The sequence below is a fragment of the Aegilops tauschii genome, chromosome 7 (genome assembly GCF_002575655.3).
Source record: "Aegilops tauschii subsp. strangulata cultivar AL8/78 chromosome 7, Aet v6.0, whole genome shotgun sequence".
NCBI classification, from domain to species: domain Eukaryota; kingdom Viridiplantae; phylum Streptophyta; class Magnoliopsida; order Poales; family Poaceae; genus Aegilops; species Aegilops tauschii.
The window spans coordinates 419,260,194-419,272,329 of NC_053041.3; the positions used below are offsets into that span (position 1 = coordinate 419,260,194).

The window sequence follows — 12,136 nt, forward strand, 5'->3', positions numbered from 1 at the left end:
CCGGTAAATAACCAATAGCGGAACCTGGATGCCCATATTGGCTCCTACGTATTCTATGAAGATCTTTATCGGTCGAACCTTATGACAACATACGTAATTCCCTTTGTCCATCGGTATGTTACTTGCCTGAGATTCGATCGTCGGTATCTTCGTACCTAGTTCAATCTCATTACCGGCAAGTCTCTTTACTCATTTCGTAATACATCATCCTGCAACTAACTCATTAATCACTTTGCTTGCAAGGCTTCTTATGATGTGTATTACCGAGAGGGCCCAGAGATACCTCTCCGATACTCAGAGTGACAAATCCTAATTGATCTATGCCAACTCAACAAACACCTTCGGAGATACCTATAGAGCATCTTTATGATCACCTAGTTACGTCGTGACGTTTGATAGCACACAAGATATTCCTCCGGTATCCGGAGTTGCATAATCTCATAGTCGAAGGAATATGTATTTGACATGAAGAAAGCAATAGCAATGAACTGAACGATCAATATGTAAGCTAACGGATGGGTCTTGTCCATCACATCATTCTCCTAATGATGCGATCCCGTTATCAAATGACATGACCCATACTTTGAGTGCAAAGAGGATGCCCTTGGCAAGGTTGGCTTCTCCTCTTACCAAAAAGGCACAACGGCTATTTGCATGCTTGCATATGGAATTCCGGGCGATCTTGTGGATGAGTACGTATGTATGAGTGAGACCACATGTCTCAAATCAATGTACAGTTTCTGCAAGGTCGTGGTGGCAGTGTTTGACCCTGAGTACTTGAGAGAGCCCTATGCCGCAGATACAGCCGGGTTGTTGCTGACCAATGCAGATAGAGGCTTTCCGGGAATTCTTGGGAGCATAGATTGTATGCACTGGAAGTGGAAGAACTGTACATGTGCTTGGTAGGGGCAGTACAAGAGGAATGTCAAAAATTGCACTGTCATACTAGAAGTCGTGGCCTCACAAGAGCTTTGGATATGACACTCTTTCTTTGGCATGGCTGGTTCTCACAACGATATCAACGTGATTTAGTGTTCTCTAGTGTTTGCAAGGCTTGCAAAAGACCATTGCCCAGAGGACAACTTTGAGATCAATGTCCACCATCACAACAAGGGATACTACCTAGATGACGGTATTTATCCTCAATGGTCAACTCTTATGAAGACAATATCCAACCAAAAAGGAGAGAAGAAACAGAGATTTGCTCGAGCACAAGAAAGTGCCAAGAAGGACGTGGAACGTGCTTTTGGTGTGCTTCAATCTCGATGGGATATCGACACCCTACACTGACATGGAGCACCGAGAAGCTTCGAAGGGTGATAACTACTTGTGTGATTATGCCAACATGATCGTGGAGGCTGAGCGTGATGACAACATCTATGACCAAGGGTTTGAATATCCGGGTGAATATGTTGTGCCTGAGCACCAAGAACCGACAAACATTTGAACAGTTCATCCAATTCCATCATCAAATGTGTGATTGACATACTCATATGCAGCTCGAAAATGACTTGGTTGAGCACATGTGGAATCACATTGACAACCAGTAGATGTATCCGTTCATTTTCTTTCCACGTATTCAATACAATTTTGATTGGGTTGTAAAACTATTTTGATTGTGTTTTTATTCGGATGTGGAACTATTTGATTGTAAAACTATTTGCAACGTTTGATTTATTTGGTTGTAAAAATTTACAATGTGTATACTTCAAAAAATGTATACATATAGGGCCTCGAGCAGGCCGTGGCGGAACAGATGCGTCCGCCCATTGGACGCACGACCAGCGCAAAAGTATAAATGGCCGCCTCTTTGCCCGACCCAAACGGACAAAATTCGAACAAAACAGACGTCCGTTTGGGGTCTTGCGTTGGAGTTGGCCTGTGACGCCCCCGTTTATAATCGTGTACTAATCATACATGCATCATGCGCGATCACGGACGATGACTCACGTCAGTATCACAATACAACTCTACGACACAAAATAAACATAAATCTTCATATTACAAGTCAGGGTCACGAAGACCCAGAGTACATCAATACATACGTCAAATATCGATGTTTAACATGCAATTAATTACATTTCAAATATCGATGCCATCATTAATTACATAATTAATATGCAAATAATATCATACCTAATATCCATGTGCAATTAATAGTAGTCTAATATCAACGTGCATTGCACATACACATTTACTAATTTATTACCTCTTCTTTCCGGTTTAAAGGGTTCATCTCAAAAGATTCAGATTTTCATTATATTAGGCTGGTCATAGTGGGGAGTAACTTACACTAGTGTCATGCATATGACACTAGTCTAAGTTACTACTTTCATAGTGCAAAATAACATAGTAGTAGTGTCATAAATTGCTTCATTTATTAGCTCATAGACTCATTTTGCCTCGAGAAGCGCTATGTTACAGTAACATATTATGTTACCACAAGCACCTTTTTCCTCCTTAAACACTTGCCACATAAGCAAAATTGTCTCGGGATGTGTTAAGTTACTACCTAAATTACCCCCACTATGGCTAGCCTTAGGGGGTGTTTGGTTCCAGGGACTTTTTTGTGTTGGGACTAGAAAAAGTCCCTAGCAAACCAAACATGGTGGGACTTTTTTGGGACTTTTTGCTAAAAGTCCTTAGAAGCACCTCCTTGAAAGTCTTTTTCAAAAAGTCCCAGGGACTAGAAAAAGTCATAGGACTAGAGAACCAAACACCACCTTAGGCTCACTTTGAGTCCAATGTTAAAGAGTTGTGAGTCTCACGCCACATTTAATGAGAGTGAGGGAATTAGTGGTCATGCATGTATTTCTACATGCACCATGCAAGTCCAATGAGAAGAAGGGTGGTGCACTTATTGCTTCGGGAGTTGAATATGTGGAGAATATTTCATTGGGCAGTTTTGTATCCACCAAACTCATGTCATCCACTCACAATCTATCTTCATTGATGAGATTTCAGATTTGAGCACTCTAAACTGGAAGAGAGGGAGTAAAAAGAAAATCAACACCTACACCATCAGATAGCTATATTTTGAAGGGGGGAAATCATGTTGGATTTAACGAAGCTAATTTGTTGTTGTAAACATCGATTCATTGTTTTTATAAAATTTGTTAAAATTTAAAGAAGTTTGACTTAGAACAAAGCTAGAACTTCAAATTATTTTTGGAATGCGTGCAGATAATCCAAGATGAGAGAGTTGAACCCAAGAGGACTGAGAACAAGGGCTGGACTGTCCTCGGGTTCCTTTGCTATTGATTCTATGTGTTTTAACCTAATCTTCATTCATCAACTTAAAGAGGTAAGATTGTCACTAGATCTATCCCCAAAACATCTTTCTTTGTGTAACAAAAAGGATTGGAAAAGAGCTTCTGAGAGATCTATTTCTGAAGTGATAAAATGGTACTTCCTCAGTCCCATAATATAACACGTTTTTGCACCCTCCGTCCCACAATATAAGATGTTTTTGCAGAGTGAGGCATTTTGGCTCCCAGGAGCATCTGCACCTGTGCTGAATAAAAAAATCAAAACAAATACTATAAAAATTCAAAAAAATCCAATTTTTTTTTGGCATGGTAGATACTTTGGTACGAAGGAGGCAACATTAGCTAGGTTTTTGCAAGCTATGTTAGTTTGCAAAAACGTCTTACATTATGAGACGAAGGGAGTACCTGGCATATACCATACATGATCCTATAGATAAAAATTTCTGGAACGTTTCTAGGATGTGTCTACACATGCAAGCAGTGTATCAAGATTAACAAAACAAGAAGTGGTGTCAAGATGGGGGAGAAATGTATTTCCATCGTCATGTAATCTTGCCATCTTACTGCTACCATTCACTTTGAGAAGGCCTACAGGAAGAAGGCCAGGTAAATAAGTTTACACTGAAAGTATCAGCAATAGATAAAAAGGTTGTTTATCAAAATCTCAATACATCATCAATTGATTACCAGATATACGAGTTACAAATAGAAGACCACAAATCTACAAGGGCATAACATAACCATTTTGTTTTTGAGCTCAAGTGCTTTCCTCTTTCATTGATTAATCAGGCTACAGACATGCTGTAAACAGCACGTAAGAAAGGCAGCTACTAGTAACCATGAATCCTATAACAAAGTGACCCTAGCATTATTTTTTGAAATTGCATCTCATTTATATTAGATCAATAGAACACTGGATACAATCAGATATAGGGAAATTGAACCCACAGATACGAAAACTACCCCAAACAAAAGGGAGACTATGACTATGACTATATGCCTCCAAATCTCGCCAAAGCTGCAACTAAACTTGTCGTCATTGCACCACGGTAGCTCACGCCAATAATGGACAACATGAAGAAATCCAACCACTGAAGTACATACAAAGACCTGTAGAGAAACAAAGCGGCCCTAGCTAATGTTGCCTCCTTCGTACACAAGTCAGCAGCGAAATTGGCAGAGCCTATTACAAAGTTTATAGCACAGAAACTAAATAAGCCCCATAAGCACTTTATTCTGCATGCCAATCATGTGTTGATGGGAAACACAATAATGTGTTGATGGGAAACACAAATAATGTGTTGATGGGAAGCACCGAAAACTTGAGGCATGGTATCAGGTTACTCATCTTTGCTTTATCAGATACCTTGAACCTTCTAAACTTAGATAGCAAAAACATACTACTAAGAAATGAGGAGAATTCAAAATCATCAAGAGTGACTCACTCCTGCGATGATTCACCGGACTTGTCCATCACGGGTTCCGTAGTGAAGCTCAGAATTATCATCAGGAAGCACCGCCACAGTTGACAACCCGTCGAACAACGGCTTTTCATCCACACCACCATCATTATTGCCATCCATCAAGAAGAAGGAATGCGGAACAAGGCTTTCTCTGAACCTATGTTTCTTAAGATTCAGAAACACGCTCCATTCATACCGTGTGGACAAACTGCCATCGGCACCAGAAATATACTGCAGATATTGCCACCGAATGCCTGTCTTCCCCTTTCGAGAAAGGAGGAGCAAATCTCCTTGGATGTCCGGCACTAGAGAGAAGGCCACCACCTGCAATTTGATCCGGTGCTTCATTGACCAGGCCCAGCTGTGGTGATCCTGCAGCACCCAAAGATCAGCTGTGCCACCACGGAAGGCATACAATCCAAGGGTGTCATTCATCTCAAACAGCTCAAGAAGGGGGCCCTCAACGGGGGAAATCATATGCTGGAAAGACTCGGCCACGGTGTCGAACACCAGCATGTCGTTGACCTTGCCGCTGCCACCAGGCAAATGCACGGGGTGCCAGTAAAATCTGCCGTCTGCCAGCACGAGCGGGTGCCAAGAGAGCATCATCGGCAGCGCATGCACCTGATGCCCGGACGCCCACGGATCGAGAGGCTGCCCGACGCACCTGAGCTCGTCGGATCCGACGGTGTGCACGTGGTACACGGCACGGTCGTCCTCGGCTCTCTTCAAGCAGCACAGCACTCGGTACGACCCCGATGGGCGGTGAGGGTACAGCCCGGAGATGCAGGCGGCGTGAAGCAGCGGGAGAGGAGCGCGCTGGCGAGTCGCCGGGTTGCAGATGTGGAGGCCGCCGTAGGCGACGAGGATGAGGAGGCCGTCGCAGGAGGCGAGCACGTCGAGGTCCTCGGCGGTGGCCGCCCGCGCGACAGGGCGCCGCTCGCGGGTGCGGTGGTCCAGGGCGTCGATCCTTCTCTCATGGGTTTCTCCGGTGGTGACGAGAGGGAGCGAGGGCTGGCGGCGGTGGTGGGCGAGGAGGAATTTGGCGTCGGAGGTGAGGCGGCGGTGCCAGGAGCGGCAGACGGCGCGGCAGCGGACGAGTGGCTTCGGCGGCAGGCGGATGAGAATCTCCCAGGTGACGATCTCCTCAGGGAGGCGAGGACCGCCGACGGCCGCCGCTTCTGCCATGCTCCTCCTACTGGATCTTGGGGGAACTTGTTCTAGCGGCAGAAACACCGCAGAGCATAGCTTTCAGGATTTCAGGTGAAGGCGCCTTCAGGTTTTACGCCAAGTGCGAAAGCAGGCGATTCTCGGCACGGCAGGTTCGCAATTGGCAGTTTCTTTAGACCAACACGGCATTTTCTCAAAAGAAGACTCGAGACTATCATTCTCCCAGAAAAAATGTCATGTTGCTATGAAGAAATACAACTAAAACTGCTAGAAAAACGTTCAAAATACACGTCAGCCAAATAAATTTTGGTTCAATTTTTTAGGTAAGCATGCAATTGGAACACACATATATGGAAAAAAAAACACAGAAACAAGACAACTATTTTGAAAAACCTTGCACAACAGAGCCTAAAAGAAACAAAAATACACCCAAGGGCTTCTTGCACATGTCAAAACTGCCAACCTCCAACACCGTCAAGATGCTCGCCGGAGATAGAGGAGAAAGGCCTCCATCATTGCCATAGCTAGGGAGGCACCATTGTTGTCGGGGCTTTGTGAACTAAAAGATCAGGCATGCCGCAAGCGGCAGGGCACATAACGTTGTGGCATGTCAACTGGGGTCAGTCCCGTGCCATCCCGACCTCGGATTCGTAACTTCACATCAACACCATCGAGGAAGATTACCAAATCCTCCATCTACATACATCTTCCCTTGTTCTAGTCGGGCCATCTTGTTCCGCACACGACGCCACCACTAAAGTTAGTAACCGCCAACCACCTCCTGTACAATGTCATCCTACTCCTCAACGTTGTTGGAGGGAACAACAACACTTCAACGGGGATGAAACACAAAGACACAAACTTCCAGTGGAGATGTCATCGTCGTTGTCTTGCCGACGTCGACTGGGAAACCTAACACCGCCGATCTGAAGGATCGACGAGCAGACATGGCATACAACTCTGAGACGTCACCGGCGTGGGAATGGAGCTGTTGCGGATTATTCTCCCGTGCACTGCTCCCACCAATAGTGCAGCAGAACACACTACCCCCTATGACTATTTACAAGCCAAGAGAGAACTGGGATCCCGCCCCCTCCCCTCTCACGAGTGGCAAATGGAGATGGGGTAGCCCTGGCCTCGCCAGCACACACTATGTGGAAAACTGCCTCTCCCTAACCGCTTATTTGCGAGTATAGAAGAGAGTGGGGGAGACATAGTATTGTGATTAACATGGCAGGGACATGTTCGAAATTGCGAGAACTATTGTCAGGGGTTTGCTCGTTCTTCGAAATGGCGGTATTCCTGCATTCATTAAGAAGAAAAGAGTTGCTCGGATAATTAGGGAACCAAATTTTCCCGTTAGTTATGGAAAACCAGACGAAAAACATCACAACCGCTGAGCGGCACATCTAAGATACTCTACACACACCACTCCAAAGAGGGCCTCGACGAGACAGCACGCAGGTGTCATCATCATCACTCCTCCCCTAGAGGCGTCAATGTCTTCCCTAAACTCTGAACAAACAACTCTGACTTCGCCGTAGACGATTGTCGACTCAACCCACTTTGTAGAGATTGTGTGGAGCTATATGAAGATTTGGGCCAGGACTCAGCCACCCACGACTATACAACACAACTTTGACTCTGACTGAGAACTGCAAAGGAGAACTAGGCGTGGCTAGTGCGCAGAAGATCACCGAACGAACCACATGCTTGTTGGGAATCGTTGCATGGAAAACAAAAGAATTTCTACGCACAGGCAATGATCTATCAATGGAGATGCATAGCAACTAGGGGGAGAGTGTGTCTACGTACCCTCGTAGACCGTAAGCGGAAGCGTTTATCAACGCGGTTGATGTAGTCTTACACCTTCACGATCCGTCCCGATCAAGTACCGAACGTACGACACCTCCGCGTTCAGCACACGTTCAGCTCGGTGACGTCCTCGCCTTCTTGATCCAGCAAGAGGGGCGAAGTAGTAGATGAGTTCCGGCAGCACGATGGCGTGGTGACGGTTGGTGATGAAGAGCAATCTCCGCAGGGCTTCGCCAAGCACTACAGAAACTAGACGGAGGATAAACTAGAGGGGATGGGGTTGCCGACACACGGCTTGGTGAATTTTGATGTGTCTGGGGTGCTAGCCCTGCCCCTCTATTTATATGTTGAGCCTTGGGGTCGAAACTTGGAGCAAAAGTCTGCTCAAAGTCGGTTTTGCCCGCAAGGAAGAGTCCTTCTCGGACTTCCAGGACCAGACGCCATGGGCCTCGGCGTCTGGCCCAGGGCCACACGCCAGGGTCTCCGGCGTTTGGCCCCCCGGCCTCCGCAAAACTCCTTTTGCGCCGACCTAAAGCCTCGTGGGCATTACCTCTTGGCGGAACCATATCATCCTATATATCAATCTTTACCTCCGGACCATTCCGGAGCTCCTCGTCATGTCCGTGATCTCATCCGGGACTCCAAACAACATTCCGTCACCAACATACATAACTCATATAGTACTATATCGTCAACGAACGTTAAGCGTGCGGACCCTACGGGTTCGAGAACTATGTAGACATGACCGAGACACCTCTCTGGTCAATAACCAATAGCGGAACCTAGATGCCCATATTGGCTCCTACATATTCTACAAAGATCTTTATCGGTCGAACCTTATAACAACATACGTAATTCCCTTTGTCTATCGGTATGTTACTTGCCCGAGATTCGATCGTCAGTATCTTCATACCTAGTTCAATCTCGTTACCGGCAAGTCTCTTTACTCGTTTTGTAATACATCACCTCATGACTAACTCCTTAGTTGTATGCTTGCAAGCTTATGATGTGTATTACCGAGAGGGCCCAAAGATGCCTCTCCGATACTCGGAGTGACAAATCCTAATCTCAATCTATGACAACCCAACAAACACCTTTGGAGATACTTGTAGATCATCTTTATAATCACCCAGTTACGTTATGACATTTGATAGCACACAAGGCATTCCTCCGGTATCCGGGAGTTGCATAATCTCATAGCCGAAGGAATATGTATTTGACATGAAGAAAGGAATAGCAACAAAACTGAACGATCATTATGCTAAGCTAACGGAAGGGTCTTATCCATCACATCATTCTCCTAATGATGTGATCCTGTTATGAAATGACAACTCATGTCCATGGTTAGAAAACCTTAACCATCTTTGATCAACGAGCTAGTCAAGTAGAGGCTCACTAGGGACACGGTGTTTGTTTATGTATTCACACATGTATTTAGGTTTCCGATCAATACAATTCTAGCATGGATAATAAAATTTTATTATGAATAAGGAAATATAAAATAGCAACTTTATTATTGCCTCTAGGGCTTATTTCCTTCACTGTTGTCCTTCATCGTACGCCACCGGGCCCACTGTAGCAACTTTGACTTTGCATCAACAAACCAGCCAAAGCAATCCTATGGACGCGCCTGAGAAGAACCGACTACCGCAGCCGTTGGTGCGTCTCCGACATCGCTCTCGCATCCTCCACAGAAGCCTTGACGCCAACACTAACGTCGAGAACAACCTCATCGCCCACACGACACGATGTCAAACGCTCTTGGTGCCACCGAGAGCTCGGGTCGCCGCCCCGACATGCCACCGCCCGCACTCGAGTTACAATGCAGCATGACCCAGATGCCCACAACCCATGCTGCACAGGGCAACTGCACACACAGACCCCGAACGCCGCATCACATCCAGGGCCGCCGCCCCGACATACCACTACTCGCTCTCGAGCTGCGACATCCCATGACCCGGATGCTCGCAGCCCACGCTACTCAGAACATCCGCACGCAAACCATGAACGTCGCACCACATTCGGCGCCGTCGCCCCAACAAACCGCCCAACCGCCCCCGTTGGGGCGAGTCGATCGAGCCGAAAAACCTACCACCCTAGTGGCCCCAGATTGCCACCCAAGCAAAGGCCAAGCTGCTGCCCTCCCCATGGAGCCACGCCACCTCGGCGCACATCAACCTCCATGGCCACTACCCCGGCATCCACCAAACCCGACATAGGAGAAAACCAGGCGCACCAAGCACAAGCTAGCTCTCCCAAGCAACGCGCCCAAGGGGGAAACGACGACGTCGTCGTGGCTCGCTCCAAAAAATCTGAAGCTTTGGTTTCACCCAGAGAGCCCAAGCCCATTATAAAGGAAGAGGAGTACCACGATGATGCCTCAAGGAGGTAAACCACGCCTGAAAGCGCCGCCGTCAACGTCACTAATAGAGTCAGGTCAAGGCTTTCGCCCGAAACTCGCTCATCCCTACAAATGCTTGCAGAACTGGACTACTCAAGAGCGTGGAGATCGTCGCAGCCATTCCCGTTGCGCCTTGCACCATCCATCATTGACCATCGAGCTCAACCGCGTCAGCACTCACAACCGCGCCTCAAGCTGCGAGTGAGATGCCCGTGCACATGCCGGGACTGCAACTGGATGGAGATCCGCCGGATGAGCCAATCCCGGCCACCACCACGACCAAGACGCCTGGACCGCAGCCCGGGGCCGCGGCCCCGGCTTCCTCCTCGCTCAACACTACCCAACCCGCAGCCACCAATAGCCGTTGAGAAGCACCAGAGCCAGGAGGGAGGGCGGCCACCCTAACCCGCACCAGCCAGAACGAGCCATAGTCTGCTGCCGCCAGCCACCCAGCCGATGCGGGAGGGCCCGAATCCGGCCACAGCCGTCTGGATCTGGAGTTGCCATAGCAGCAAAGCCAGATGGCACCAGATGCTGGCCGGAGCAGCATGAGGGGACGAGCTCCATAGGGATGAGGGGAGCTGCCACCCCGCCCAAGCAGCCAATGTAGAGCCCCCGGCCGGATCTTGGCGCAACCTCGAGGCCGCCTCATGCAGAAGCCGTCATGCCGAACGAGAGGCTTGCATCCACCATCATGAGATCCCACCGTTGTAGAGATGCCCCGCGCCACTGTCCACCACCCCGGGCTTAGCCCGACGGCCTCGAACGACAATAGCGAGGGGAGGCAGGTAGATGAGGGGGTACCGGCGGCGCTCAATTTGGGCTTCGCCCATGTGACGCCTCCGATTCAATCGTACACTAATCATACACGCAAATGTGTACGATCAAGATCGAGGACTCACGGGAAGATATCACAACACAACTCTAGACACAAATTAAAACAAAACAAGCTTTATATTACAAGCCAGGGGCCTCGAAGGCTCGAATACAAAAGCTCGAAAACACAAGAGTCAGCGGAAGCAACAATATCTGAGTACAAACATAAGTTAAACAAGTTTGCCTTAAGAAGGCTAGCATAAAAGTAGCAACGATTGAACAGGCAAGGCCTCTTGCCTGGGACCCTCCTAAACCACTCCTGATCGTCGTTAGCGTCCTGCACGTAGTAGTAGGCACCTCCAGTGTAGCAGGAGTCGTCGTCGACGGTGGCGTCAAGCTCCTGGGCTCCAGCATCTGGTTGCGACAACCAGGTAGAAGGGAAAGGGGGAAAAGAGGGAGAAAAGCAACTGTGAGTACTCATCCAAAGTACTCGCAAGCAAGGATCTACACTACATATGCATGGGTATATGTGTAAAGGGCCATATCGGTAGACTGAACTGCTGAATGCCAGAATAAGGGGGGGATAGCTAATCCTGTCGAAGACTACGCTTCTGGCCACCTCCATCTTGCAGCATGTATAAGAGAGTAGATGGTAAGTTCACCAAGTAGCATCGCATAGCATAATCCTAGCCGGCGATCCCCTCCTCGTCGCCCTGTTAGAGAGCGATCACCGGGTTGTATCTGGCACTTGGAAGGGTGTGTTTTATTAAGTATCCAGTTCTAGTTGTCATAAGGTCAAGGTACAACTCCGGGTCGTCCTTTTACCGAGGGACACGGCTATTCGAATAGATAAACTTCCCTGCAGGGGTGCACCACATAACCCAACACGCTCGATCCCATTTGGCCGGACACACTTTCCTGGGTCATGCCCGGCCTCGGAAGATCAACACGTCGCAGCCCACCTAGGCTCAACAGAGAGGTCAGCACGCCGGTCTAAATCCTATGCGCGCAGGGGTCTGGGCCCATCGCCCATTGCACACCTGCATGTTGCGAGGGCGGCCGGAAGTAGACCTAGCCTAGAAGGCGTTCCAGTCCAATCCGGCGCGCGCCGCTCCGTCGCTGATGTCAAAAAGAGCTTCGGCTGATACCACGACGCCGAGTGCCCATAACTGTTCCCGCGTAGTTGGTTAGTGCGTATAGAC

At 48.0% G+C, this 12,136-nt stretch overlaps 1 protein-coding gene across 1 annotated transcript; it reads right to left on the minus strand.

Annotated features, from left to right (window-relative positions):
* Nucleotides 1-3,550: 3,550 nt before the first annotated feature.
* Nucleotides 3,551-6,030, minus strand: LOC109743217 (F-box protein At5g49610). Its single transcript, XM_020302300.4, has 2 exons — nt 4,715-6,030; nt 3,551-3,857 (listed from the first exon to the last, which is right to left on the minus strand). The coding sequence occupies exon 1, from the start codon at nt 5,918-5,920 to the stop codon at nt 4,727-4,729; it is 1,194 nt and encodes a 397-aa protein (XP_020157889.1). The 5' UTR covers nt 5,921-6,030; the 3' UTR covers nt 3,551-3,857; nt 4,715-4,726.
* Between the last annotated feature and the right edge of the window lie 6,106 nt (nt 6,031-12,136).